Source organism: Gouania willdenowi, chromosome 18 (assembly GCF_900634775.1).
Source record: "Gouania willdenowi chromosome 18, fGouWil2.1, whole genome shotgun sequence".
Lineage (NCBI taxonomy): Eukaryota > Metazoa > Chordata > Actinopteri > Blenniiformes > Gobiesocidae > Gouania > Gouania willdenowi.
Window position 1 is genome coordinate 25,231,225 of NC_041061.1, and position 27,635 is coordinate 25,258,859.

Sequence of the window (27,635 nt, forward strand, 5' to 3'; positions counted from 1 at the left end):
GAAACTTGTATAATGTATACATTCATTTCGCACAGACTGACATTTCAAGTGTTTATTTATTTTAATGTTGATGATTATTTATAACTGACAACTAATGAAATCCCCAAATTGAGTATCTCAGAAAATTAGAATTATTTAAAATTGGTGATTAAAATAAAGTTTTCAAGTGGCATTTTTAATCCTTAACATTTTTTTTTCTTTCGAGTTAAAGATCTTTGATTTATTGATCTGTCTTTATCTGATATAACATTATAATCACTGCAGCTTTAAAATTCAACTAATGTACTGACTCTAGTTGCATTTGTGATGTTCTCCACACAGAAACATCTACTTCTAAATACTTGTTACTCCAACTGCAGTTTAACAAATGTTGCACAGTGGTCCGACACTGTGCTTATTAGGGGTGACCTTCATAGGTGCAATTGTGGCGTAATTGTTAAGGAAGCGAGCTTGTAATCAGAGCGTCATCAGTTCAAACCCAACCTGGCACATCACTGTGGGATGTTGAGACAGTCCCTTAACCCTAACTACTCATGCTGTACGTCGCTTTGGATAAAAGTCTGTACGGTCTATAATAATGTGATGTTAAAATAAAAATAAAAACAAAATCACATTTGCCACATGTTTTATTCATAATAGCAACCATAATGAATCATTGGAGATATAAAACTGCTAACTCTGTAACATGAACTTGTTCAAAAGAAATGCAAAATAAAAATAAAAAAGAAATACACAAACCTATCCACAAACTGTTTTTTTTTTTTTATAAGAAAAGGGGAGGAGTTTTGTAACGTTAGAATTGAAATACTGTTCCTGATGTGTGGCTCTTGTGGTCCTTTTCAACTCCAAACAAATACTAAACAGAATATGTATTTTCTTCTTGTAATGACAACTTTGTAGTCCTTGTTAAACACCATGTTTAACGCAATAAGCATTTCACCACATTTACTGACACAGAAGAAAAATAAATGCAATGTCTATTTACTTGTTTTTCTAGACCAATATGTAAATCTGGCTTTGTTGGGTGACTAATGAAATATGCAAATCCCATCTTATACCCGAGGTTGTAAGATTTATCGATCTGAAATGAAAAAAATTGCAAAAAAGTGTTTGCTTCATCTAAGAGATAAAGAAAAAAAATCATCATTTAATCCAAAAATGTCGGAAAAAAAACCTTGGGAAATAGTTATTTAATATAATAATGCAATATCCACTTTACAGGCCTATGCAGGTCGTCTTGTTTAGTAGATTTTTGAAGAAAAAATATGCCTGACTTACAGCTGCTCAATCACAAGCTTACACAGAAATCAAAACGCCAGCTTACCTTTGCAGCCCATGTTTGATAGGCTTCATTACAGGTGATGTCAGGTAGAGTGAAACTGTGATCTGATGGTTTCAATCAATGTCTGAGTATTAATGTAATCAATGAGACCAAAATGGATGGACCAGTAGCATTTTCCCATAAAGGAAACATGTCTTGGCCAATGCTAACCACAAAGGAACATTTATGAAAATGACATCAGAATTTACAAAGATGAAAAGGGCAAGCAGAGACAGATGAAAACGATAAGTGAGTCAACAATAGATACAGGAGCATGTATTTGTCTGGATGTTGGCAGAGAGAAAAGAACAGTTTTGTGAAGTTTCACCTTTTCCTCTTCAAATATTTGCTCCCCTCCTTCTTTTACATTGTCCTTCCCTGTTGTTAGAATATGGAAAGGAGAGAGCGTGGTGGGCGTGGGCAGTGAGTCACAGGGTGAGCTTGCAGTGACACAGTTCTTTGTACATTTGCCTCCTGACTCGAGGCATGTCCTGCTGGCCAAAGCTGAATGGCTGTCCCAGGGCCAGACACTTGCAGTACTGCAGGACGGAGATGTGACGGGAAGTAAGAGAGAGAGACAGACGTTATCAAAAAGCAAAGAGGAAGGCAGGAAACAGTGCATTCTAGCAAAGATCATTCACATGTAGGTAGAGGTGTAAAGCCTGATTTAAGGTTCTGCGTAGAATCCCCTGCTCTCTCACCGCTCTACGGAGGGGTCGGGGTCTACTCACCCTCGGCGTGACTGTTGACCGGAGCAGTCGACAGTCCGCTTGATACACTTTTATACTTTGTTCACGAGTTGCCTATGTTTATATTGAAAAATAAAGTGCACGTTTTGAAACCGTTGTTTTAATGTTTGTGTCCAACAAAACACACATGATTAGGTACAGTAGGTAAGTAATAATCCAGAAATAAATAACATTTTAAAATGCCTAAAAAACATAAAACATTTTTCCCTCCACGCAGAAGTAAAAGGGCCAACCTCCGTGTCACGTTGACGGCATGCCCCCGGCGTAGGTCCTGACGCTGAACCTTAAATCAGGTTTAAGGTTACACTCAACCAACGTTTCCATACGAATCCCGATTAAAAACATAAATATAAAAACTCAAAAACTGGGATGTAATGATGCACTTAACTCCTTTCAATTTCAATATATAAAGATCATGGAGAAAAAACCCAGATCAGTGAAAAATACAGATTCATATTCTTTTATTTAAATTTTCAAGAATTCTTTAATTCGTAATATAGTTTCTTCTTATAACTTTCTTACAAACTGAACTCAAACCAAAAAAGGCTGCACATTTCTTCATTTATCACCATGCAAAGTAAAACAGAAATATATATTTTTTAATACATCGAATAAAAATGGAAGAAAAGTTTTTTAATGCTCCTAGCTTGGGATTTACATATTTTTCTTAAGGTGTGTGTATGGCAAGCCGTATTAACATTTAATCAGTGGGGCTTACTTATCACTAGTGGGAATTACATTTTGACATGTCAAAATGTAGTTTTGATGCTGAAATGTTAATTTTAGGTATATGGAATATAATTTTTACAAATATATTTTCACAAGTAGAAATTACATTTTGACTAGTTAAAACATATTTACATATATTAGTAATTCCTTTCTTACATGCAAGAATAACAATTATAGATATCTACAATTCAATTTTCTACATGACATTTGTATGAGGAAAAAACAGGTTTTAATTTTCGTTTTCAGGTCGGGCTCTGACATAAATACCTAATGTCTGTCAGACCTGTAGGTTTCACTTTGTTGAAAAAGGTTCGTATCATAAATGGTCTGTGTTTAACCCTCTGGGGCCGACGGACGTGCCGGCACGTCCTGATCACATGATCGTTTTAAAGAGCCAAAAGCAGAAAAGCGCAGCGTCCTTGGATCTCCGTTTCAACTTGTGTCGAAAGTGCGGATGTCAAACTACAAACCAGTCTTTAAATCATGTTGATATCCAAAAAAATGATGAGGGAAAATGTGTTTTTATGTGACATTTTCTTGAACCGTCAGTGCAGGCTCCGTGCAGGAAGACGCTGCCGAGCGCGTTTAAAACAAAAGCGAAAGTGTTGTGCAGCAAGAAAGAACCAGACTGAAACGTCACATTATAGCTTTTTCCTGATGGTTGAGAAGAAGAAGGCCATTGTCCAACCATAATGTCCACATATAGCGGGAATTTTGTTTTCAAGCGACAGGTAAACAGAGACGAAGAAAGTGAGGGTGAGTAGAGAGATTTGAGATAATAGTGAAATATTACTGAGATATGACTGTTTAGTGTGTAATGATGTTTTATATCAACACAATGAGGCACAAATAATTTGTCTTTTCCTGTATTTGTGACTCATACTTTTTTGTAAATAGCTGTACAAAAGCACCTGAGACATTGCTTGCATTTCACTGTAAATTGCTATATATAACTGTTTTTTTTTTTATTTATCTGTATATAAGTTTTAGAAATATATAGTTTAGATATGCTATACAAGCAATAAAAATGATTCGTTAAAAATGGTCTACTGTGTTAATACAGTATGCCATATTAAAGAAAATACTTCACAGTCACATTTGGAAGGTTCTCCTGAAAAAAAATGATACCAAACAGGCAAGGTTTATGGATTCCCTTATATAAAATATAAAGGTAAAATCAAAAACACTTTAGGCCCCAGAGGGTTAAAAGCAATTCGTCATCACAAAACAAAATATTTGTCTTTCTTTTTCTTTCTCCTCTGCACCTGCTCATACAATCTCCGTTTTCTTTTTTTAGTCGACTAATCGCTACGTGTGCCATAGTCTTGGTCGACCAACCATTTCCTTGGTTGACTATAGCTCTACTACTTAGTATGTGTACTGTCCTGACATGGACTGCTGCTGGGCAGCGCACCCCTGGTTAAGGAGGGTGGGTGAGTTTGTTTTAGTGTGACTTATCCTTGAACTTAATTGTAATTACATACTATCTTTGTTGTTCTGTTTGTGTTTTGCTGGCTTTTGGTTCTACTATATCTTAGAAAATTTAGGAAGCGCTGCATTGTACGAGTTTTCATGTTTATGTTGATCCTGTTCTGTTTCCTAATAAAAATATTAGAAACAGAAGAAAAAAAATCAGTTTCCATACTATAATATTTCAAAGTTGTTTTGGACAGCAGGCACTAAAAGGGACATTAAATCTGATTAAAAAAAAAAGAAAATTAAACTTGATATAAACTCACCTGCAGCACAAACGCCCCACAGTCACTGTCGTTGTTCTGGCGCCCTACATTCTGCAACAGGGACAGAGTATTAGCATTCATTAGATGGCGTTGACAAGCACGGGAAATATGTAAAAAGACAAGAAAAAAAGAGAGTCTTACCATTTTAAAAAAACCCTTCCATCCCATTAGAAAGTCCTGTTGGTCTTTTTTGATGGCTTCAGCTTGGAGATACTTAAAAATGTGCTGCAAATGTCATGGAAAGAGAGAGAGCATGAACAACCACAATTTTAATGTTAAAAGACAATTTGTCACATTGGTCAAGATTTATAAACACGTTTTATTTGAATAAATATGAGTATCATTCAATTACTTTTTGACATTGTTTACTTTGCAAGTATTAAAGTTTTTAGCTTTGAAATAGGGATAAAAGCACATTAGGAAATATTTCTCATCTTTTCACAATATTTCTGGAGATTATAATTAAGTGTCCTGACATGGAACTAAACCTTCCAACTGAACACCTCTCTCATGTATGAGATTCTGTGTAGTCATACCTTTGGGCATCGCCTGTTGAGGGTTCGCTGCGAGTCAAAGTAAGTAATAGCTCGACGAGGAATGTCCACACTGATAAGTGACCAGTGGACTTCAAGGTGAATGGGGATTAATAGCAGATCCTTCTGAAAGATGTCCACCTGAGAACCAAATGAACCAGACATATAACGCCACACTGACAACTGTATGCCTCATCCAAATTCCAGGTGCTTGTGTATTTCTGGAATAGACCAGAGCTGTGTTTGAAATCGCATACTTACGTACAACTGACGTCAAATCGAGTATGTAGTGCATTCACATTAGATAGTATGAAAAGATTGAGTACACGAGAAATACCTACATGTATTCTATATCGGGACATTTCTCAAGTATGCATGGTGAGTACCCTACACATACTTAACCACCCCATAATGCATTGCAAGCCAAATGAAAAATCGTCCTGGGTGGGACGGGCTTTAAGATTAAAATCAAACAAAACAAAAGCATCTCTTCTTGTCTTCCATTAGTTGTTTTTTTTAAACTCTTTTGTAAATAGGGCTCTTGTTTTGAAGTTAACCAGAAATTTTGTCAGTAGCACAATGGCAGGTCTACCAAAAATCTCGAAAATGTCAGCATGACATGCATTTTCTGCCAGATTTATGAATCAAATGAATACATGTTGATATTCTACTTGGTCACTTTCTCACTTAAAATGTTTTCAGAACTTTCAAAGCTGGCGAATCAACAGAGATATTTAGCCTCAGTGTGCTTCAGGTTTTTGTCATTGTAGGTTCAAAATGCATCTTGGGAAACCTGGAAATATACTTCAGTGGGAACGGTAACCATACTAATCATACTAATTCATCTATAAAGCAAGGAATCTGTCTGTCTGTGGCTCAAATATCTCTGCGGTTCAGGGACACAGAGCTGAGACTTTCAACATGGCTGCTGCTTGGCTCAAGGCTGTGCAAAGTTTTTTTTTTTAACTGCATTGATACTGTTCATGAATTATTTCATAATATTGTCTTGAATGCAGCTTTGCAGAACACCTCAATGTTGACAGGTAGTCATGGTAACTCAGGATTGAAGTTGAAAGTTGAGTAGAATCTACAGGAGTGACTGCACAAAGGGCAACTAAAGTAGGTCTAATATCCTAAAAAAATACCCTGTAAATATTGATCAGCAGGTGTCCTCAGTGAGAGGTGATTGTGTCGGCCCAAGCAAAGCGCTCTGAAAGTGGAGGCAGCTTCTGCTGTTAGCGTCTGTGTGTGTGGTAGAGTTACTTTTGCTTATTCAGCCAGTGCAGCCGCGGGTTGAAGGCGTGTTATTAAAAAGCGGACCGAGCTTTCTGTTCAGGGGTTGGTGGACACAAGTGCGTGTGCGCCTCACCTCTGTGCCCGTGAAGAGGGAAATTGCCTACTCCTCCACTCCCTCACAGTCACAACCACGCATCTATAGATACTGAAACACGTTACCGTTTGATTTTACTTAAATCTTTACCAGTACCAGTCGGTACCTAAAAAACTACCACTACCACTTCATATGAACGGATCGGTGATTGTTTTTTTAAAACTCACTGATGGGCCAATAAATTGTGATCGTGTAAAGCCTGATAGACAGTATATACTCATTGAGTGTTTACAATGCACAATGAGTGTGCGGTTCCAAACACAGCCCAGATTACTTAGGAAAAGTATTTTCTTACTCCGTGATGATTGAATTTCTCGAACTGTCTTTTTATCGCTCACAGATTTGTGAAAGAATGTTCCAATGCATGCATGAGCCAGATTGGCTGCTGGGTGGACAGATGTTTGCCCCTTGGCTATAGTTACTGTATGTGGGTTGAAATCTCTACAAATTGTTCCTTGGATTAGATTCGTGGTTAAACGTCCTCAGATGAACACTAAATAAAACAGCTCCTGGATTACATGCAACTTTAACTGACTGCTCATCTTGCTTCGCTCATACATTATTAAAAAAATGTTAATAAAGGCTTTGAGTTTGTGTGTGTAAACCTTGTATTGGACCAATCACACACTGACGCAGTGATCAGAGTAAGTTTCAGTGCTGCACCACTTTAAAAAAGGTAACTGAAGATAAAAGACTCCAACAACCAGAGCAGAGCATCTGATTTTCCGAAATCAAGGAAAATGCCAAATTCACATTCTGAAATGGGAATGGCCATCTTTTTTTTACATGTTTTAATGATTTTGAGGATCGCACCTGACAAATACACCGATGTACAACAAAAACCTGATAAAAAAACTAATAAAATCTACCAAATCTGCTCTAAAAACTCAATGAATTTAAAATAAAAGGTCAAAATGAAGTAAGAACTAAACCTAAGCAGTGTTGCTGAACGAGCCTTTATTGAGCTAATGTTTATTTCACAGGTCATGAAAGTGAAAAAAGGGAAGATTGTTTTTAGCCTTACATTCTTTGTCCATCGTTTGACTCCTTCATAGCCTTTTGTCCTCAGCTTGTCATAAAAGAAGCTGTTGAAAAAGTGGACCTGCAGAAAAGAACAGAGGACTGTTAGCTTTAATCTACAACTGATGAACTCTGCAATTCAGTCCTGGTGGCCTGGGACTCAGGCCTCTATACATGCAGTAGATCACATCCTGTCATCAGTCCTGGGCTTTCTTTTGTACATTTCAAAATGACAAAAAACGTCAGTGGCCTCCCTCCACCTGGGGTCAATGTACTTAACCTCAGGGTTTGAATATACTTCGAATTCAACTCTTGTTAAAAAGAGTTCCCTTAATTTCTTCAAGCAGTGCAGAATACTACACAGACGTATGAGAGTACGAGTCATTATTTGGTTTAAAGTTTTTCAAACCTTGTTTTTTAAATGTGATTTGTTTAAAGCTGAGAGGGATAATACTTTTTTATTTTTACATCAGATAAAAACAGTGTAAGCCTCAAATAAAAAAAAATCAAAGATCATTTTCTCGAAAAAAAAGATGTAAAAGGTTAAAATTGCCACTCGAAATTTAACGCACAAAATTATCGTCCCGTTAAAATCAGAGATCAGCCATTCCTCTTCTGCCCACCATCCCGTCCAGGAGAGCTTGTAAATCAGGGGTGTCCAAACGCGGTCCTCGAGGGCCGGTGGTCCACCAGGTTTTCAATGTGTCCCAGCTCAAACACAGCTGAGAGGCTCGTTAGCTGCTTCAGGATTTCAGATGTGTTGGAGCAGGGACACATTGAAAACCTGGTGAACTACCGACCCTCGAGGACCGTGTTTGGACACCTCTGTTGTAAATCAACGGAGGTAAGAGGTGCTCAACAATCTCAAAGTAGAATTATTGACTGAATTTACTGATTTCCAAATGGTTTGATTCCATCCTCATATATAGTAAGGCTAAACTGTTTTTTCCCCTCAATATGTGAGATTGTTATTTAATATGCAATTGTTTTTCAATATCATTTTCTCATGTATTTTTCAACAAAAATAAATTACTCTGCATTATATTAAACAATATCAGACTAATACAAAAACATTTTTTTTTTTAAGATAAAGGCAAATGAAGCATGAGTTAATCTGAAAGACAGCTTCTTTATTTAGTTCAATTACATTTGTAAACTTACTAAATACTTGTGTGAAACCCGTAGGTCAGTCGGATAAAAGCATGGCTTTATTTATGACTCAGATTCTGAAGGGGAATTAATAATGGAACACGATGAAAATGACAAACAGCAGGAAGTTCTTCAATCAACCAGGCCATCTGCACAGGCTTATCGTTTGGAACCCGTTCATCCCCCTTCACTGCTCTCTGATGATCACGCAGCGGGGAACTCAATCATGCACGGTGAAGTCAGGAAACGGTCCCTCATTGATGGGAGAATCAGTGCTTGGACGCCTCTTCTCCCATTAGCTTAGGAATATTTCTGTATGTTAATTCCACTAAAGAATCTAAGGCTGCTTTCACACCGGTTTAAGTCCCGGTCTCGGGTCGAATTGGTGGAAAACAGCTGATAATTCTATCACCTTGGTTTGGTGAAGATAAGAGAAAATCTACTGGGACCCAACACTGTTCTGGTTCAACTGGTGAGTGTTTTGCCTTGTGACCTACATCAGACTGCATGTGTGTGGTTAGCCGCTAAAAGCGCACTAATGTGTGCACTAACTGACCACATTTATCTAAAGTCACACATATGTAACAATAAAATGACCAATTTACTGTATATTGTATTTACTATAATTAATTGCAGTTTTTAAAAAAAAGTGTAAAAAGATGAAGTGGCTCCAAGATTTCTGGCATCCATAGTGACAGATGGATCCCTGATGATCAAATTAAAAGTGAAATCAACTCAGTTGAAAATTTTAAATATAAGAACAATTTTATGCACAAGCTCACTTGTTGTCTAACTTTTAGTCAGTTCATGTCTTTGTACTGATGTATTCAGAGCAGGCCTGGGTAGTGTCCTGTAGTGTTATGTCAAAGGACTTGATTATTGATCGATAACTGCCTTCAGTTTTCATTTGTTTGCAAGTTAATGTTAAGGTATTAGTGTTGTAAAGTTAGCTGCAGTGCCAGCCCAGGTCATTTGGGGGCCCTAAGCAAAATCAGTATATGGGGCCCATAGTGCGCATGCACAATTGCTATTGCAACAACAAATTATCAGTAGGGTAAAACTAAGCTGTCTCACGACAGTCTAAACCCAGATCACCTTCCCTTTTTTTCGGTAAAAGAAAAACATTTTGGTGCGTATACACCTATATTTTATTTGTCATTCCTGTTGATTCAAACTTACACTAGATGGTTCCAAAACTCAATTTAAACTGAAAAGACAGAAATTCTGCAAGTCCTGCTTTTATTTTTTGTAACATGCAATCATTACATGTCAAAAGTCAAGTAAAATAGTAAAGTGCTTCTAAATTCAAGTAAATTTAACAGAAAACACAGGTAAATACTCCAAATGTAAGTAATGAAAAAAAAGTTAACTGAAAAATTTTAACAAAAACCAAACACAATGTCTATTTCATGCATACAAAGTCAAACACCAGAAGTGGTAGAGAAGCCCACTGGCGGCCCACCATGTTTTTGTGAATTTTTTTTTTTTTTTTTTTTTTTAAAGTGGACAGGAATTTTGAAATTATGATTATTTTGTGTTATTATAAGCCATTTATTAACTATATTTAAACGTAGAGTCTTACAAAAAGGCACAATCGAGGAACGGTTTCAACAAACACAAAAATGTTTTTACTAAATAATATCAATTGTTTTCAATTAAGGTAAATCCTAGTGAATCTTAAAACATGCCATTGCTGGTCACATTTAAAAGTAAAATCAATTAACATAAAGAAACATGGCCAAGGAGGAAAACCAGGAAACTCAGAAGCTTTAGTGATTGACAAGCCGACAACATGAAAAACGTGAAAGCTAATAGTTACTTATAATAGCTATTCCATTTTAGTCAGTGTACTGTATTTAAATCAAATATTTGTTTTGACCAGCAGAGGACGCTGGTAACCCAGTGGTCAGTTGGCATGCAGCTATTCTAGCAGTGAAGAACAAATGCTGCACTACCAGACAGAGCAAATAGAAAAACGTGACTTTTACTGATATTCACTTAATATTACAGATATTCTTTCGGTGCTAAAGGGACAAGGAATCATTTCTGAACATGTTTAAGAGTAGGAGGCAATTCCAGTTTTCATGCACGCAATGCACAGCAGTACCAGTAACATGCAAGTGGGGTTGTCAGGTTGGAGGCCCTCTAGTGGCCAGGGGGCCTTAAGCAGCCGCTTAGTCTGTGTAGAGGCTGTTAGTTGTGTGCGTCCTGTTATTTTATTCATCACAGCACGGTACATTAAAGAGATATGAACTATCTTCTTACCTTCTCTGGCACTGAGTCCATTACCAGGTCACCATACATGTTCATTATCTGAAGAAAAAAATAACAAAAAACAGAAGCAGACAGGATATCATTTTCAAATCCAGGGTGACTCCAGGTAAAAAGCAGTTATAATCAAGACTTTTTAAAACCTTTTTAATACCACCTTAAAGGAAATTTAAGACCAAACTTACAATGGAAATACAAAGATTATTATTTTACAATTAGCAAAAGTAATGAGTTGCTCAAGAACATTCGTCAAATGTGTTTATTAACTCACTCAGTGCCATTGACGAGATAACTCATCATTTGCGTTTTTTCACAGAGATTACTAGAAAACACCCCGGCGGAGGTCCCTCATTAATATCTAAGCTGTAATGTGAAGTAGTGACCAACTGTGCCATAAAGGTGGCAGCAGCGCACCTTTAGACGGGAGATGCTACCATTAGTTAAGGAGGAAGAAGCAAGGATGAGTGAGATTATGGCGCTATGAAGTGATATAATAAAGTATCCAGCAGCTCACAGCACCACATACTAACACAGAACATGTGTGGACTTGAGTGGATTATCGATAATGTTGCGATCGTGAGATAAAACCATCAACTAATCGGGCCAAACGGTCATCTCTGTGTGTCGAGAGGAAGAGGAAGTAACATCTGTGTGAGGGCCTCAACTGTGAGCGAGATAGCAAAATAATAGATGACATGTAGGTGGTAGCAGTGCACCTTTGGATGCAGAGCTCAGATGGAGAGGAAAGAATTTAGAGACAGAAAACTGCGCTACGAGAAATTATGTCGATGTTCCCACACACCGCACAGGAGCTCACAGCCGACCAGAGCATGTGTGGAACTTTAGCGGATTATTGGAGAGTGGCGATGGTGAGATGAAACGATAAAAAAAACAGGGTAAGCAGTGAGACTCGGCATGTCCACGAGGAGGAGGAATGAAAAGAGCCAGAAACATTTTTTTTCCTGATGAATGTAGAGGCTTCAATCTTTCAGAATCTTTTCGCATTTTTGCGCGCCTGCAGTTAGTTCTCTTCTACGCGTATTCTCCGATCCAGGCCGCTGACACGCCCTTCGTGCGTAAGGAGACAAAAAGCGCGTATGCGTGAATGAAGGCGGGCTGAAGGAAAGGAGGCGGTGATGTCATTTTTTTGGGCTGTCTAGAAATCACAGAACCTGGAGTTTTCCCAATGCTTGCAAATGTCATTGAAATCTTTGAAAGTGAAAAAGTTCACTTTTAATTTGAAACGCCTTCATTGATTTGATCAGATCATTGATCAAATTATTGCAGTGTGACTGAGTCACAGTTAAAATCTCTCTCCTTGATCAGCGCATCATTATCTTCATCATCATCATCATCATCACTGTAAAGAATGACCGAGTTGGATGCTGACAGATATGAGAAAATAACCCGGCCGCAGAGCGTCCTGCTTTAATACAGAGGGATGTTTGCAGTGAAACAGAACAATTAGCTTCCATAATACGCAGTATTAATATAAATTATTTAAAGCGACCTGAGCTGAGCCTCATTAAAATATATGTGGGAACAGTTTCTGGTCCATCCTCATCTGCATATGACAGCTTGTTTCACTCTGTAGTGGATCAAACTGTGACTTTACGTTGGACAAAGTATGAAAATAGTTAAATCACTGTGACCAACGTGGACAGAAGTCTGTCTGTCAGAGTTTTAATTAATCGTGGAGCAGCAGCTGAGTGATCACAGCTGCTGCGCAACGCACGAGTCCGTGTGGCTTCAAATGTAACTAAGTCCATATTTCTAGTGCAATATAATGTTTCACCTTATCGAGGCGCTGCACTTATTCCAGGGTTAGAAGCGCGTAAGAGGAAAAGGACTTACGCACACCGAAGAATGCGCGTAAAGCCAGAATTTAATGGGAAAACCCACATTTCAGGGCTGCTCCACCCACAGTGCGTAACTGGTATGAAGGCGGCAAGCGACTGACTTAAGTACAGGGGGAGAATAGCACACATCCAAAAACAGCACTGCTGTCCGGCTTTTTGGACTTACGCGCATGGGAGAATAGAACCCTAAGTGCGTGGCTTACCTAAAGCTCTGCGTGTGTGTGTTTTGGAATTTCTAAATCCACATTGGTCTGCTCACGCAGTCACGGTTATCGTAACCATTGCATGAGTCATTTTAAAAGAAAAAGGGGATTCCATAGGCAATGGCCTATTTTGTACTATTTTTGATCAGTGTGCATTTTATAAAAGATGGACCCAGTAGAAACGTGAAGCCGTGTGTGTTTGACCACTGTTACCTGGTCATTGAGCCAGTTCTGTCCGTACAGAGTTCCCAGGTCATCCATGGTGAGAACATGTCGTTTGTAGTTGACTCTGAATGTCTTGGCCACACCCGATCCTGTCGAACGCTGAAAGGACTGGATTAGATGCTGGATCATAGCTTTTCTAAAGCAGAGGACAACAAAAAGAACAGGATTAATGACGATCAGGAGATAAAGAAAATAACTTTTCTCTCTTACAGTTCACTATAGGAGGTGTGTGAAAGTACAACAGAAATGCACAAAAATACAAGAGAATACATGAAATTAAAACCAAAAGTACACAAAATGACTCCATAAACACAGAAAAATATACAAAATGTCCAAAAAATACATTATACATAGAATGACAACAAAAATTCATACCATTTCCAAATCTAAAATGAATACACAAAAAATTAACAAAACAACAAAAACTCACATAATAACTCAAGAACACACAAAAATACACTGAAATGAGAGTACAGTAGGGATGGGCAATATTGACAAATAAAAATGATCCCGATAATTTCTGGTATTTATCACGATAACGATAAAAATCGCAATAAATAAAAAATATTAACAAAAAAAAATTACAACTTAGTGTGAACAGGTTCTTTACAAACATAAATAAATGTGAATACATCAACACTAGACCTTTAAAAAGGCTATAATATCTGCTGATTCAAAGAGTTCATGAGCTGATATTTTATGGAATATATTTGTGCATGTGGGTCACTATATTAGTGTTATTGTATGTAATTCATTTATTTCCTCATTTGAAATAAAATCATTTTCTAAAAAAAAAAAAAAAGCACATGAAAAGCACAAATAACTCCATTAGTGTTTTTACTGCTGCTGAATCTTGTTTCATTTATCTTATGAGTTACATAAAGTTACGGTTAATAAATAACTCTGATTTCCTATAATTAAACCAGATCAAGCTGATGATTTAATCATTCAGTATATTTAGGTGTAATATCTCAATAGTTACATTAGTCTAATGGGACCAGCTTTGTCTGTGAACATGTAAAATAAAATGAAAAAATATTGCGTTTCACAAATTGGGACGAATTAATAGTGACATTATTATTTATGCAAACATTTATTTCACACAACGTGTGACATGTTTAGCTTTTATTCTTCCATACAAGTGTTAAATCTGACCATAAACAAATCAGTGGCTCTCTGTGGTTTTATGACAGTAAGACTTGTTCTTTTTACTTGGTCTATTCCTTATATGGAGTGGTCAGCATTAGCTCTTAGCCCAGTCTGTGTGTCGGTGGGTTAGCTTAGCATAGTTAGCTTTAGTGGAGTTTCCAGTTCATAACCGTTGCTACAGGTTCATCATGTCCCCGTCTTTGTGGAACTTTGAGTGGATCTGACAGAGGAACTTGAATCGGTTCACTTCGTTGGATGGTTGTCTGGTTTTAACCAAGTAGTGGTCCATGATGTATCACAACATGGCAGCTTCAGGGAGCTGAGCACCGCGCGCGCACACAGACGGCGGTGTGTGAAGGGTGCGGTAGCGGTGCACGTCAGAGCTTCCGTAAACAACGTTCCGCTCCAGAGAATACTAAGTTGAAAACAAACAGGGGCAGTTTTGTCCCGTGGAACAAGGTTTTTTTGGGGGCATTCTTGGCTAAATTGAGGGACAAATGGCCTGTGGCCCTCGCTAACTTCAGACATGGGAATTTATCGTTTATATCATGGGACGACATATTCTTACCGGTGAGAAATTATTTTGACGATATATCATGAACGATAAAATATCACACATTCCTAGAGTACAGTATACAAAATGGGGAATCAGACAGGGAAAAAGACATTAACCTGTACAAACGATGTCTGTTAATTGTGAAGCAGGGGGGTATTGCACAAACGTCAGATAGTTACATCCAGGATAAAGGAGAATGCGTGGTTAGAGAAAGTCTGGTCGGTGCTATCTTGGTTGCACGTTTGCCGAGGCAGGAAAAAGAGTCGAGGCTTAGTGAGGCTGGCTATAGAAGTTTGAGATAAGTGGGCGGTCACGGCTTTCTTAAGAAGACCATGAATTTGATCACAGAATCACTGATGAAAGTATGGATCAGATTAATTTATACCTGCCTAACAACTGCTGCTTTTGCAGAAGGAGGAAGAAATAAAATACACGATGTGGAAAAAAGGAACAGCAGAACTGCTAAAAAGGAGAAAGAGAAAGAGAAAGGCTGGCAGACAGTAGCCGACCGTATCAATGCATAATATGCAGAGTCATGTTACATTGTAATGCTCGCTCAGTGATTGCTTGCATCCTGTGCGGGAGACCAAAGTTTGTATCCTGGCTCATGTACTAAACTTTTTGTTGTTGTGAATTTCCCCTCTGGGAGATCAATAAATTCCTATTCTATGATAAACTTAAAAAAGTATGAATCTAATAATCAGGGATTTAGAAAAGTGAATAGCTCCACCTCCTCTTTCTGTGACTGTAGCAGTTCACTTTATTAATTCTACATGTTTGGGCTACTTATACCAAGGCTATGTTACATATACTATACGTATAGATAAGTTTCAAAAAAAAAAGATCTTCTATCCGTTACATTGCAGTCATAATGAGTAAAGTCAGATTATTCGGTATCTTTTCTAACTTTTCAGTGTTGGTATTTTATTAATACGAAAAATATTCCTAATAACCTTCTCACTTTCATTGCTCAAATCTTCTCCTTTTTTTGTTCTTTTCATCTGTATATAAAAACTATGATAATAAAAAAATTTAAAACCAAGAATCAACAGACAAATTAAGACTATTTATAATATTTGAGTGAAGAAACATGTATGAAAACCATGACATTGTGTAAAACACTAATTTCTCACAGCACTGACAGCAGAGCCACAGCAGGGATAACTTTATCCTGATTGTTAACCTGCTCTGCAGCAGGTTAGCTGTAGAGGCTAAATCACCATGGTTACTTGTCCTGGATTAACTTGGCCGGCTTTCGTTCACTTGGGGATAACTTTATCAACATCAAAACAAAACATGGAATATATATGTTCTTATCACTATACAAAGAAAAACAAAAAAAAAAATATTTAACACAAATTGTGCATATGTATTCTTCAGTTTGAGAGGGGGCAGAATGAAGCAAAAGCTGATCTAGTCCTGATCCTCCTTACTATCAGTGACCAACATCTAAAGTGGTCAACTCATGTCCATTCCAGCCAAATACATTTTAGCACATACAGCAAACAATATTGTTAACACATACACACAGACAGAAGTGATCTCCTTACTTGGTATGCATATGTGAATCAATTCGTTTGTATTGTATAAAATATCACTATGTTTTTTACCGAATGCTTAAACTGAGTGAAACCCCAAAACCACCGTTTTCTGCTGAATGCACGCTGATTGATCCGAGCCCAATTTTAGACATTTCAGTCAAAGTGTTTGACATTGGAATATTTAGCTGTAAAATGTCGGAGTGACTGCCCTCTAAGGGTTGAAACCCAGGCTATTACAATGAAATGTTGCTATTGGCTGAGAACGAGATTCTCTGATGTTATAGAATCGTGCTGAGATCTTACTGTTCAATGAAACTCAAGTTTAGACCTTATATTCCTACATTGAGAAAGAATCTGAACAGATACAGACCTGTGCGGCTGTGAGAAGTTCTCTCTGAAGATCTCCTGAAGCTTCTCCACAATGTCCTCCACGTGGACTGGGATCAAACTGCCATACTGCTGCAGAGACTCTTCCAAAATGCCTTCAATCAAAGTACAACAGTAACATACTGTCAAACCTTCCACAGCTTACAGAACAGGGCTGTAGGATGAAGCAATGTTAAAGGGAATCTGTAGCAAAAATGTATATAACACAAAATCTTTAATGTGTTACTAGGGGTGTGTGTGGTGATATGATTCATATCCCGATACTTAGGTCACGATACGATATGTGCTAATATTAAAGTATAAGGTGATCATTGAGATTTTTTTTATATGACTTAAGAAACAACTAATCTGTAAATGTGTTAACCTTAATGAAAAAATTATGTATGAAACATATTTTATTGGCATATTTTACGCTCACAACATTGGCTTTAACATGTCATGTGCCAACAAGTTAAGATAAAAAAAACAACATACAATCTGCCTGTGGCTTTTAAACCAACTTTGACTTTAGTGCAACATGACTCAGGTTTTGGCGCACTTCTTCGTGCAGTTACAATGTCTCCTGCAGTGTAAAAGACTTTCCTGGTTAAATAAAGGTTAGAAGAAGAAAAAAAAAAAAGAAAAACTTTTTTTTTTCTTAAATTAAAAAAAATTGATATGGATGCATTTAGAATCGATCCAAGAATCGCACGACGTAACATCGCGATTTTTCACCAAATCGATTTTTTTTCAACACCCCTATGTGTTACTAATAAACAAGATATGTGCACATTTTTAATTAAAAAAAACACATTAAATAGGGCTTTTTAGAACAATTTTATACCTTGGGGAATAAAATATGAAGAGCTGCCATATTGAACAGTATATGACGCACGTTCGTTGATTCCAGTTAGCCGTTTCTACGCAAGTGTTCCGGTGGTCTACAATTTCTGAACAATTGCAAAGTGTACTTGTTGCAACAAGAGAAAACCCCACAGAAACTTTTCTTTTGCATCTCTAAGCCAAATAACTACCGTCAGAGTTAGCCAGATGTTTTAATGTCGATACGGGATACACACTTAAGTAGGGCTGGGTGATATGGCCTTTTATAAATACCGCGATATTTTTAGGCCATGTCACGATACACGATATATATCTCGATATTTTGCATTACCCTTGAATTAACACTTGGATGCGCAAAATCACACCAGTATGATGATTCTATATGTCTACATTAAAACATTCTTGATCATACTGCATTAATATATGCCAATTTTAAACTTTCATGCAAAAAAGGGGATATCACAACTAAGTCAAAGTTGACATAACTGTATTTATTAAACAGTGAGTGGCTCAAACATAAAATTGTCAACAGAAAGTGCACGTTCTGTGCAAAATTGTCACAGAGACATTTCAAAACAAGACATTAGTGCAGGATGCAACTCACATGGCATTTCAAAACACAAAATTAAAGTGCACTTTTTGTACATAATGCCACTACAATATTTTAAAACAAATAGTGCCCTTTTGTGCATGTTGTCATTAAGATGACATTTCAAAAAAAAACAACAAAAAAAAAAAAAAAAAAAAAATCAAAAAAAAAAAAAGAAAAAAGTCCGCGAGTTTAACGGTATGGTCATTTTCAACACCGCATAGACTACAAGCCGCGATATATCGAGTATATTCGATATATCGCCCAGCCCTACACTTAAGACATTTCAGTTTGGACATGTGAGGACAGCGTCAAGCTGAGCTGCTATGAGAGGGATCTGTGGGCTAAGCTAATGGGCACCAAGCCAAAGTTACGCCTAAAATCGGTCGCAATCTAAATGCAGCTTGTAAATGTACTTGTTTAAAGCACTTCCACGTTTCTGCTTACAGGGGATACAATGAGTGGTTGTCATGGCGCTGACCGCACCCCCACCAGATTGTTCCCTCTCATTTCCTTGTGGCTAAATGATGAACTCTGTCAGGAGAACTTATCTGTTCGTTAGGACGCCGTCAAGTACTGACCCTAGGCGCATCCTCTCACTCATGAACAGATATCCTTTCACGCAGCTTTTATTACAGTTGCGAGACATATTTGTGCACTTCCAACACCTAACTACGCAGCCTTGTCTCGTTTCTGCTCCTAACAGCTCTGTTCGTTTGGCTAACTCTGCATGCTGAGTCAGCGCAGGGGTGTACACAAGAAGCAGGTAGTTGATGAGAAAGATGACATTTAATCCTCTCCTAACATGGATGCTGCACTTATCGCTGAGGGAGAGCTTACACATGGCTGCTTCAGAGCGAACAGAAAAACTACACTTCCCACAATGTAAACAGACCTGTTAAACCTCTACCTCCCACAATGCACTGTGCAGATCAATGAACGCTCGTCACATCCTGTCTAAAATGGAGGCTCTCCATAGTTTGTACCAGAAGGTATAAAATCTTTCTAAAAAGTCCTTTTAAATTAATTAATTAATTAATTTTTTAAATGTGAATGTTTTGTTTATTGGTAGTACATTAAACACATTTTTTGTTATACACATTTTTACTACAGGTACCCTTTAAATCAGGATCTCCTTACTTATTTGGGGCAAAGTTTAAAAAAGGACAGTGTGGAATTTCACTTTGTAAAAGGACTAAGACTTGGTCCTGATAAAATGAAAATATATCAAGTTTTTGGAGGAACAATTGTGGATTGAATCATTTTTTATTGTAGTTTATTGATGAGAAAGGAGCCAGATTCACACAAAGACTGATGGCTGATGGGTAAATGCTAAAAACTGAGCTAAAGCAACCAGTAGTCTGTCTTTTAACTTCAGAGTTAATGATACCACACTTAAAAAAAGGTTTCACCTTGATTACATCGCCCTTTGCACCTGAGTGCAGCAAAAAAAAAAAACCCTGGTCTTACCAGTCACACACTGCGTGTGTTCCTCTGTGAGTGCAAGCTCTGCAGGTTTGGATTCCACTTCCCGTCTTCCTCTGTGGTCATGCCTTTCTAAAGAAGAGCCACGCATCTGTTTACCTACAAGAATAAAAAATATTAGTGCTGACCAACAATTAACATGCATGTGATTACTTGATTTACTGCAAAATAAACAGAGGTTCAAGCACATTAGCGTAGCAAACCATTCCTCACAATAAGCAGTTTTCCTTCCACAATATTGTTAAACTCAACCAAAGTAAAACCACATGAGAGATGAAACCAAAGATGATACAATAGCTACCACCAGGCGCCACAATTCTAACTTATTAACAACAATCACCACTGTTAGAAGTGATTATTTTCCCCCATCCTTAGTTGGCATGGCACACCCTAAGTTTTCCCTAACTACACTGTATTGGTGTGGATTTTGTTCATCAGGGATCCGATTCGTGGCAACTCAAAATAATAGTTTAAGACAAGCAGAGCATTTACATACATTTCTATTTAACATAATAAATAAAGCAACAGCCTGATTAATCAGTAAAGTCGGTGTACGTTTGCAGTAAAAAGTAAATGTAAAAGGTTTTGAGGTGGAAAGATCTATGGGTTGAGAGAAGTTTAAAAGAAATAAACAGGGGTTCACACAAAAAATAATCAGAATGTTTTGGTCCCAGTTTCCTCCCTTCCCAAACAATGAAAGCAAAAACCAGATTATATTACATATTTAAAAATTCTCCGACAAGAATATGTGGTCTAAAGTGTGTTAAAGAGTAACTAAACCCCAGGTTTTGACTGACAATGCCATAATTGTGGAGCAGTTTAGACAAGCCCAGTCAATGCTATAAATCTCCAGAAAACAATCTATGCTAACTCACTATACCCCTCTATTCACAATTCCTTCAATCCAAGCTACTAACCACAGAATGCAGAGTCCACAGGTGCTATTTTTTATAGGAGGGGGCGGGGCCACCAAAGCCTCATAAACCATTATTGTCAAATGGACTTGGTAAAATGGACTTGATTTTATATAGCGCTTTATCACCACACTGAAGCAGTCTCAAAGTGCTTTACATAACAGCTCATTCACCCAATCACTCTCACATTCACACACCAGTGGGACAGGACTGCCATGCAAGGCGCGAGTCGACCACTGGGAGCAACTTAGGGTTCCGTGTCTTTCCCAAGGACACTTCGACACACAGTCAGGTACTGGGATCGAACCCCCAACCTCTCGATCAGAAGAGGACCCACTACCACCTGGGCCACGATCGCCCCGATGGTCAACCAATAGCAAACTTTGATTATAATAACTGGGTTTAAATCCATAGAGGGCAGACACTCATTTTACAACGAAATACAACAAATTGTAATACTAAAATGTCAACAGTTGGACTAGGATCAATCAACAACACTACTTCATACTCAAACACATTGTTTTAAGCAAAAAAAGTTTTGGAGTTTAGTAGCTCTTTAGGTGTAAACTTGTTTCATTAATCAGCTCAGGGCAACAATCTTAAATATTAAACTTGTTAAATAGTTACATCCAAAACTCCACGTGTGTGTACGAGAAGAGCTGACGACTCCTGACTCCGTGATTTGTGATGTCAAAAGGAATATATGCCAATCAAAAAGCAGCATGGCTGACCGGTATATTTTTTCACGACTTTTCGTAGTAGGAGATCCCACTTAGCAGGTCGGAAAGTCTTGAGTTCCGAGTTGCTTGGAATGCAACGTTTGATCATGTGAGACTTCTAAGACAGAATAGTTCTGTGTGTGCTGGTGCTGAGAATATCAGAGCACACAAACACAAAATCAAAACTATTATATGACTGCATTTTTATTTTCATGTGTGGGCTGGAACAGATTAGATTTAGAAAATGTATATATACATACATTGCTTAAGAGAACGTAATAAGCAAGTTTCCCTACGATGTAAAGTGTGGAGAATGGGAAAAAACAAATGCACAATAATAAGCCAGATGTGGACAAAAACATGCATTCCAGTACCTCTCTCCTCACTACTGTCATCCTCCGTGTCAGAGTACGGTGCTCGTCGAGATCTTTTTGTCCTTCTTGGCTTGCTGTACAGGTTGTACCTATGTGCTCTATGACTCATCCGGTGGCCAGTAGAACCAGACCATCGTGCACGTTGGCGCCAGCTCTTCCAGTGCTGAGTGAGTCGAAACCTATGGCTTCCACGGGAGCGTGAACGCTGGAAGTCCCTGAGCCCTCTCAGAGTCACATGCCTCCTGAGGCGGGACCTGAACAAGTCTCCTGCTTCAGCCTTGGAGTTGGGAGCCCCCACAGGGGGGTCACCTGTTTTTTCTAATCTCTGCTGTGGTCCATGATGTTGGTGCTGCTGTGCGTAGGGAGGCTGGATGGAAGGAGAGGGAAACTCTGGCATTTCCCACCCCTCCTCCTCCTGTTCTTCATCGTCTAGATCTTCATCATCATCATCCTCCTCCTCCTCCTCCTCCTCCTCATTTTTCTCCCAACTATTGTCTTCAAACTCATCAATACAATCATCATCAAGACTGTTCACCTCCTCTTTATCACCCAAAGCCTCAATCCCGCCTGTTCCATTCTCTTCCTCAGCTACATAACCACCAGTCCACACTTTCTCCTTCTGCCCAATTTGGAGGTGCATGGGGCTGGACACGTCGTGTCCTGACACAGGGATCAGGTGGTCTGCAGGAATCCCACCTTAAGAGCCAAAGAGAGGAACATTTCAAAGTTATTGCAAGTCACACACTGGGGTTGGTGTCAATTATAATTGTATATTTGATAATTACAATTACGGCATAATGATAGTTGTAATTGCAAAAATATTTTGCTGTTGTAATATTAATTGAATTGTAATTGAATTCAGATAATTGACTTTGTAATTGGCGTAAAACTGGTGAACCATGTTACAGTTGTAAGGCTTACAAACAAGTAGCCTTAAGCCTCAACCACTTTTCTCTGAAAAATTGATTCCAATCATTGTTAATCTTGTTTGACCACTAGGTGTTGCAATTTGGCTTGAAATAACATAACATATTCATTTTTAGTCTGGTTTCTGCTGTGACATACGTAATGCTATTTTCCGTTCCACTCTTTGATGCCGTTACGCATAGGTGTTATTGAGCAATGCTTTGACCAATCAGAATGTTTGACAGCGTTAGAAAGCTCAGGGCCTGTAGAAATTGGTGTTATCAAACACTATGGGACTGGGCTTTAGCCCTGGCCAATCAGAGCTGGTTAAAGGAGAGACCAGCCATTTTATGCACGAGCACTGTACAGTCATTGGACGGATATGTGCGGGAGTATTCATCTGACGACATGATTTGGATTTATCAAAATATGGAGTTTTATGCACATTGGAGCAACTTCTGATAAGAAACAAAGGTAAGACACCATTTGTCATCATTGCTGACTTTTTCCACTGTGCATTTTCTGATTTTTTGTCATTGTTTTGGTACGTAGCATACCCAACCTGTATATCAGTGGATTCAACCCGGCGTGCAGTTTCACGTAGGCTCTTGTTATAGAGCTCTGTGTTTATTTTGTGACTCACAACAGTGGAAAAAGCCTGCGTTTGCTGAGTTGTCAACTTTTCCCTCTTTGAACATAATGGCTCGGTGTGCTGTGGTCTTTTGTTCTGAATGTGGGTTAGCTACAGTTTTAGCCGAGTTTTGTAGGATTACGGAGAGTTATAGAATGTGTGATATAATTAATTTTTTACAACATTTTAGTCCCATGAGAGTCACGGAAGCTGGAACTGCAGTTGAAGAGGTTAATTATTTTAACATTTTTCATATCAGGTTTTCCTACTACCTGAGTGAATCTTCACACTCATACAAGTGGTAAGGATTAAAAGAGTTAGGGGTTAGAGTTAGGATATAATAGAGTTTATATAAATAGGGACGATACAAAGAACAACAATACTGCTTTACTAATGTTTTGTACAAAGAGTTTATAGTTATTGCTAAATTCCATACTCTGATGGACGCTCGCAGCAATGAATGGAGTTATGAACGTGACAAACATTATCAGAAGTGGCTTGCAAAACTAAAAGCACAAAGTAGGGCTGCTGGATTATATATATATATATATATATATATAAAAATCACAATTATTGTAGTCATAATTGAAATCATGATTATTCAAACGATTATTTGTCAACCAAAAGTGATTTAATTTTTTGTACAAATCAAGGTAAAATATATTCTTTTAACATAAATAAAATCACTTTTGCACAAAAACAAAACACTTCTTGCGTGTGTGTCTTTGCTTGAGGTCTTCATCATCAAACCCGAAGTGTTCCCATATCAGAGAATTTCACTTGCCTTGCTTGTTTACAAAGCGTTTTTGCTGCCATGTTTCTAGACCGCTAGCAACAACTTTCCTCATGTTAGTCTGCAGGCTAAGCTAGCTTGGCAAATGAGCTTGCATGTGCATGCATTAAACAACTCAAAGTTAGTATTAATAAGTATTAATACTTTTTTCTCATTAGTAGATATCCTAAATGCGGAAGTTTGTTTTATTTAGCAAATAAAATGTATGGATAATTTAAATATAATTAAAAATTTCATTTTTTCTCAATTATTGTATTTGTTGTAATTGTTTAGTGTAATAATCAAAAATGTAATCGAATTTCAAAAAATTCCACATCCTTAGCACAAAATATGCTTTATTGGGTTTTCTCTTCATCTAATTCTCCAAATAATTTAGAGACAAACTGGCCATTAATCATAAAGATAAAGAAAATAGCAATTTCAAGCAATTTTCCCCTGGGATTAATAAAGGAATTCTGATTCTAATTCTGAATTAGCTTATTTTTTTGTAATTATAGAACAAACTCCAATAGATCTCATCCTTAAGTACACTGTATCTACCTCAATAAACATGAAAAGTTTAGAAAGGGCTGGATTTCAATGCCTACCTCCTGTGTCGTCCTGCCCCACAGCGGTCAGACCCAGTTCTCCCTGCCAGCGGTTCTGGGCCAGGCTCCCGCCACTGTCTCGCATTATCCACGAACAACCCACGACCTGCGCCAGCTCGTCTCCTGCAACGAGAACAAAACATTTCACAGGAGGTTTTACAACTGGGCTGACCATTAAAAATCTATCATGAAAAATAACTGCACTGCTGTCCAATAAAGCTTAGCAGGGATCCAAACGAAGCTTTGTTAAACCAAGCTAGAAAAAACCCCCAAATAAACAGAACAAAGAACTTTTGAGCTTGAAATCTGTCGTCGATTCCCCTCGTGTCTGGGAATCTTCTGCATACACTTGGGCAAGATGGATGTGTAGCGATTTACTTTGTCATTTAATTGGCTAATTTCTTTAAAACAAGTCAGAAGTAGTTCCTCTGCAAAAGTTGACAAATGCCTGAGACATCTGTGTATGAAAAAGGCAGTAAACACATAAATGTGACATAAACAAGTATCAGCATGAATCATACATACTCTTAATACTTATTGTGTAATGTCAGGGCTCGAGACTGCGACCAAATTGGTCGCATATGCAACTATTTTTTCAGTGTGCACGAGTGAAATTTTAGTCTGGTCGCATCCGTGCGAGTGCGTGGGTGACCTTATTTTGGACGGAGCAGCTGAGTGCCCCATCACGTCCCACAGAGTGCACCTCTCTCTGTCTCTCTGCACTGCAGGTGAGGAGACGATGCAACGGAGAATAAGCGAGTATAAACACCAATGCGCTCCTTTGGAGTGCGCGCTGTCTGCTAACGGAGCCAGGCATAACGAGACCTTCACTGAGTGCTTGCTCACATTAAGGGCAGTAAAAAGTGCTGAGTGAGTCCGTTTTATTTTTTTCCAAATTCCCTTTTTTCCACTTTAATTTTTTTAATTCCATTTTTTTTAGAAATATTTATAATTTTTAAAAGAAAATATTAGTTTTAAACTCCGGTGAAGAAACAAAATAAATAATAATAAGTACACACAATTAAAAGGTAGATATAAGTTGTAGTGTCATGGATTATTCTGACTTCTTTTTTAATTATTTATATGTCATATAAAGATGTATGAGAACTAATTTCCTCTCAGGGATCAATGATTTACTGAATTTAATGAGGTTTATTAAGTTCTGATCAACTTAGTTTAAATTAACCTAACTTAAATTATCCTATCTTCTGTGTAATGTGGAATTTGACGTTGACTAGATGTTGCATTTTGTTCCTTTTGTCCCCCATAGTCAGGACGAAAGTAACACCATGCAATACACTGAAGTTAAAAAACTAAAGAAAACAAAACATCTTTTTTTTAGGAAAACAACAAAACAAAACAATGTTCTGGCTAATAAGCCATGTACTCTCAAAATAGAAAAATATATATTAAATTTTTCATTGCTTAATTTAAAAAAAAAAAAAAATTAATTAAGTATAAACTTTGATTGTTTTCATTATTGTGTTTCATTAGTTAATTTTTTATTAATTGATTATTTCGACATGCATTTTATTGTAGCTCTGATGAGATGTTAGAATGTAACATTCTAATAACGTTGCTCCAATGGACTTTTATTTTGTAAACCGGAAGTTCCCACTAAAACGGTTGTACTTGAGGTAGCTTGCTGACTGTGAATGTGTAACTACGAGGCACGGACAAAAAGCTGGAATAAACAGAACTAAATTACAACATGGACTGCGTTATTCTTAGTTAGCCAGGCATTACAGTTCTAACACTGAGCAGGTGAAGATAATTAAAGCTGATCACGTTCTCACGGAGCACCGCTTCGCTACACGAAACATGGACGGAGCTTTACAGGCACAGCAAAGTAAACGGGCACTAGAGGTTCTGTAGTGAGGAGTCAGTGATGATTTGCGTTGTTTTAGAGGGTGTTTGTGGTGGTTTAAGATGAGTTTAATGCAGCCAGGACAGGAGGAAGGAGGGCGGTGCACCTAATAAGCGGTCCCCGGAAACATTTCCCCATAAAAAACGTTCTTTGCACCTCGGTGACGGCGTTTCATGCCGATTTTGTCCATTTCCGCGTTTAAACGTTTTTATTGATCGATTCCGTGATTCCGTTAACGCGGATTTTATAGGGCCCTAAAAAAGGAAGAATGTGCCGCGATAGAGTACACGCTCATCAGAACCAGCATGGAGGGACCAGAACTGATTGACTATGATGCCAGGCCAGATGTTCAGCTGTGGTTCTCCCAGATCAGGGGTCTGCAACCTGTGGCTCTGGGGTCTAATGTGGCTCTTTGACTCTTATGCAATGACTCCCTATAGCTTTAAAAAAACTATTGAAATAGAGTTTCTTTACATAGGGCCCTATGAAATCCGTTTAATTTTTTTCCAAATTCTGTTTTATTTTTTCCAAAATTCCATTTTTTCCTCTTGAATTTTTCAAATTTCATTTTTTTTTAGAAATATTTATCATTTTTTAAAGAAAATATTAGTTTTTAACTCCTGTGAGGAAACAAAATAGTAATAAATAAAAAAAAACTCATAATTAAACAAAAATGTATGTCAAAAAGAAAGAAAGATACAATTAAAAAGTAGGTAGGTAAGTTGTCATGACATGGATTATTCTGACTGCTCCTTTTTAATTATTTGTCTGTCATATAAAGATGTATGAGATGCGTTAATGTCAATGACCCATTTTCCTCTCAGGGATCAATGATTTACTGAATTTGAGCATTTTTATCGATTAAGTTTAGATTAACCAAATATAAATTATCCTATCTTCTGTAGCGCTGATGAGATGTTGTGAGAATTTAACATTATAATAACGTTGCTCCAACCACAAACTTTTATTTTGTTAACAGGAAGTTCCCACTGAAATGGTTGTATTTGAGGTAGCTTGCTGACTGTGAATGTGCACATACAAAAGGCTGGAATAAAAAGAACTAAAAGACAACACGGACTTAGATATTCTGAGTTAGCCAGGCACAACATTTCGAACACTGCGCAACA

At 37.7% G+C, this 27,635-nt stretch overlaps 1 protein-coding gene across 1 annotated transcript in view; it reads right to left on the reverse strand.

Annotated features, from left to right (window-relative positions):
* Positions 1-608: 608 nt before the first annotated feature.
* senp3b (SUMO specific peptidase 3b) overlaps positions 609-27,635 on the reverse strand; it is a 35,350-nt gene continuing 8,323 nt past the window's right edge. The window contains exons 2-12 of the mRNA XM_028475096.1: positions 24,642-24,764; positions 21,725-22,420; positions 19,703-19,816; positions 16,805-16,916; positions 13,177-13,324; positions 10,896-10,943; positions 7,486-7,563; positions 5,075-5,212; positions 4,680-4,763; positions 4,539-4,589; positions 609-1,860 (exon numbers count right to left, since the gene is read on the reverse strand). Coding sequence (XP_028330897.1) covers positions 1,750-1,860; positions 4,539-4,589; positions 4,680-4,763; positions 5,075-5,212; positions 7,486-7,563; positions 10,896-10,943; positions 13,177-13,324; positions 16,805-16,916; positions 19,703-19,816; positions 21,725-22,420; positions 24,642-24,726 — 1,665 coding nt within the window. The 5' untranslated portion in view covers positions 24,727-24,764 and the 3' untranslated portion in view covers positions 609-1,749. The remainder of the gene's footprint in view (positions 1,861-4,538; positions 4,590-4,679; positions 4,764-5,074; positions 5,213-7,485; positions 7,564-10,895; positions 10,944-13,176; positions 13,325-16,804; positions 16,917-19,702; positions 19,817-21,724; positions 22,421-24,641; positions 24,765-27,635) is intronic.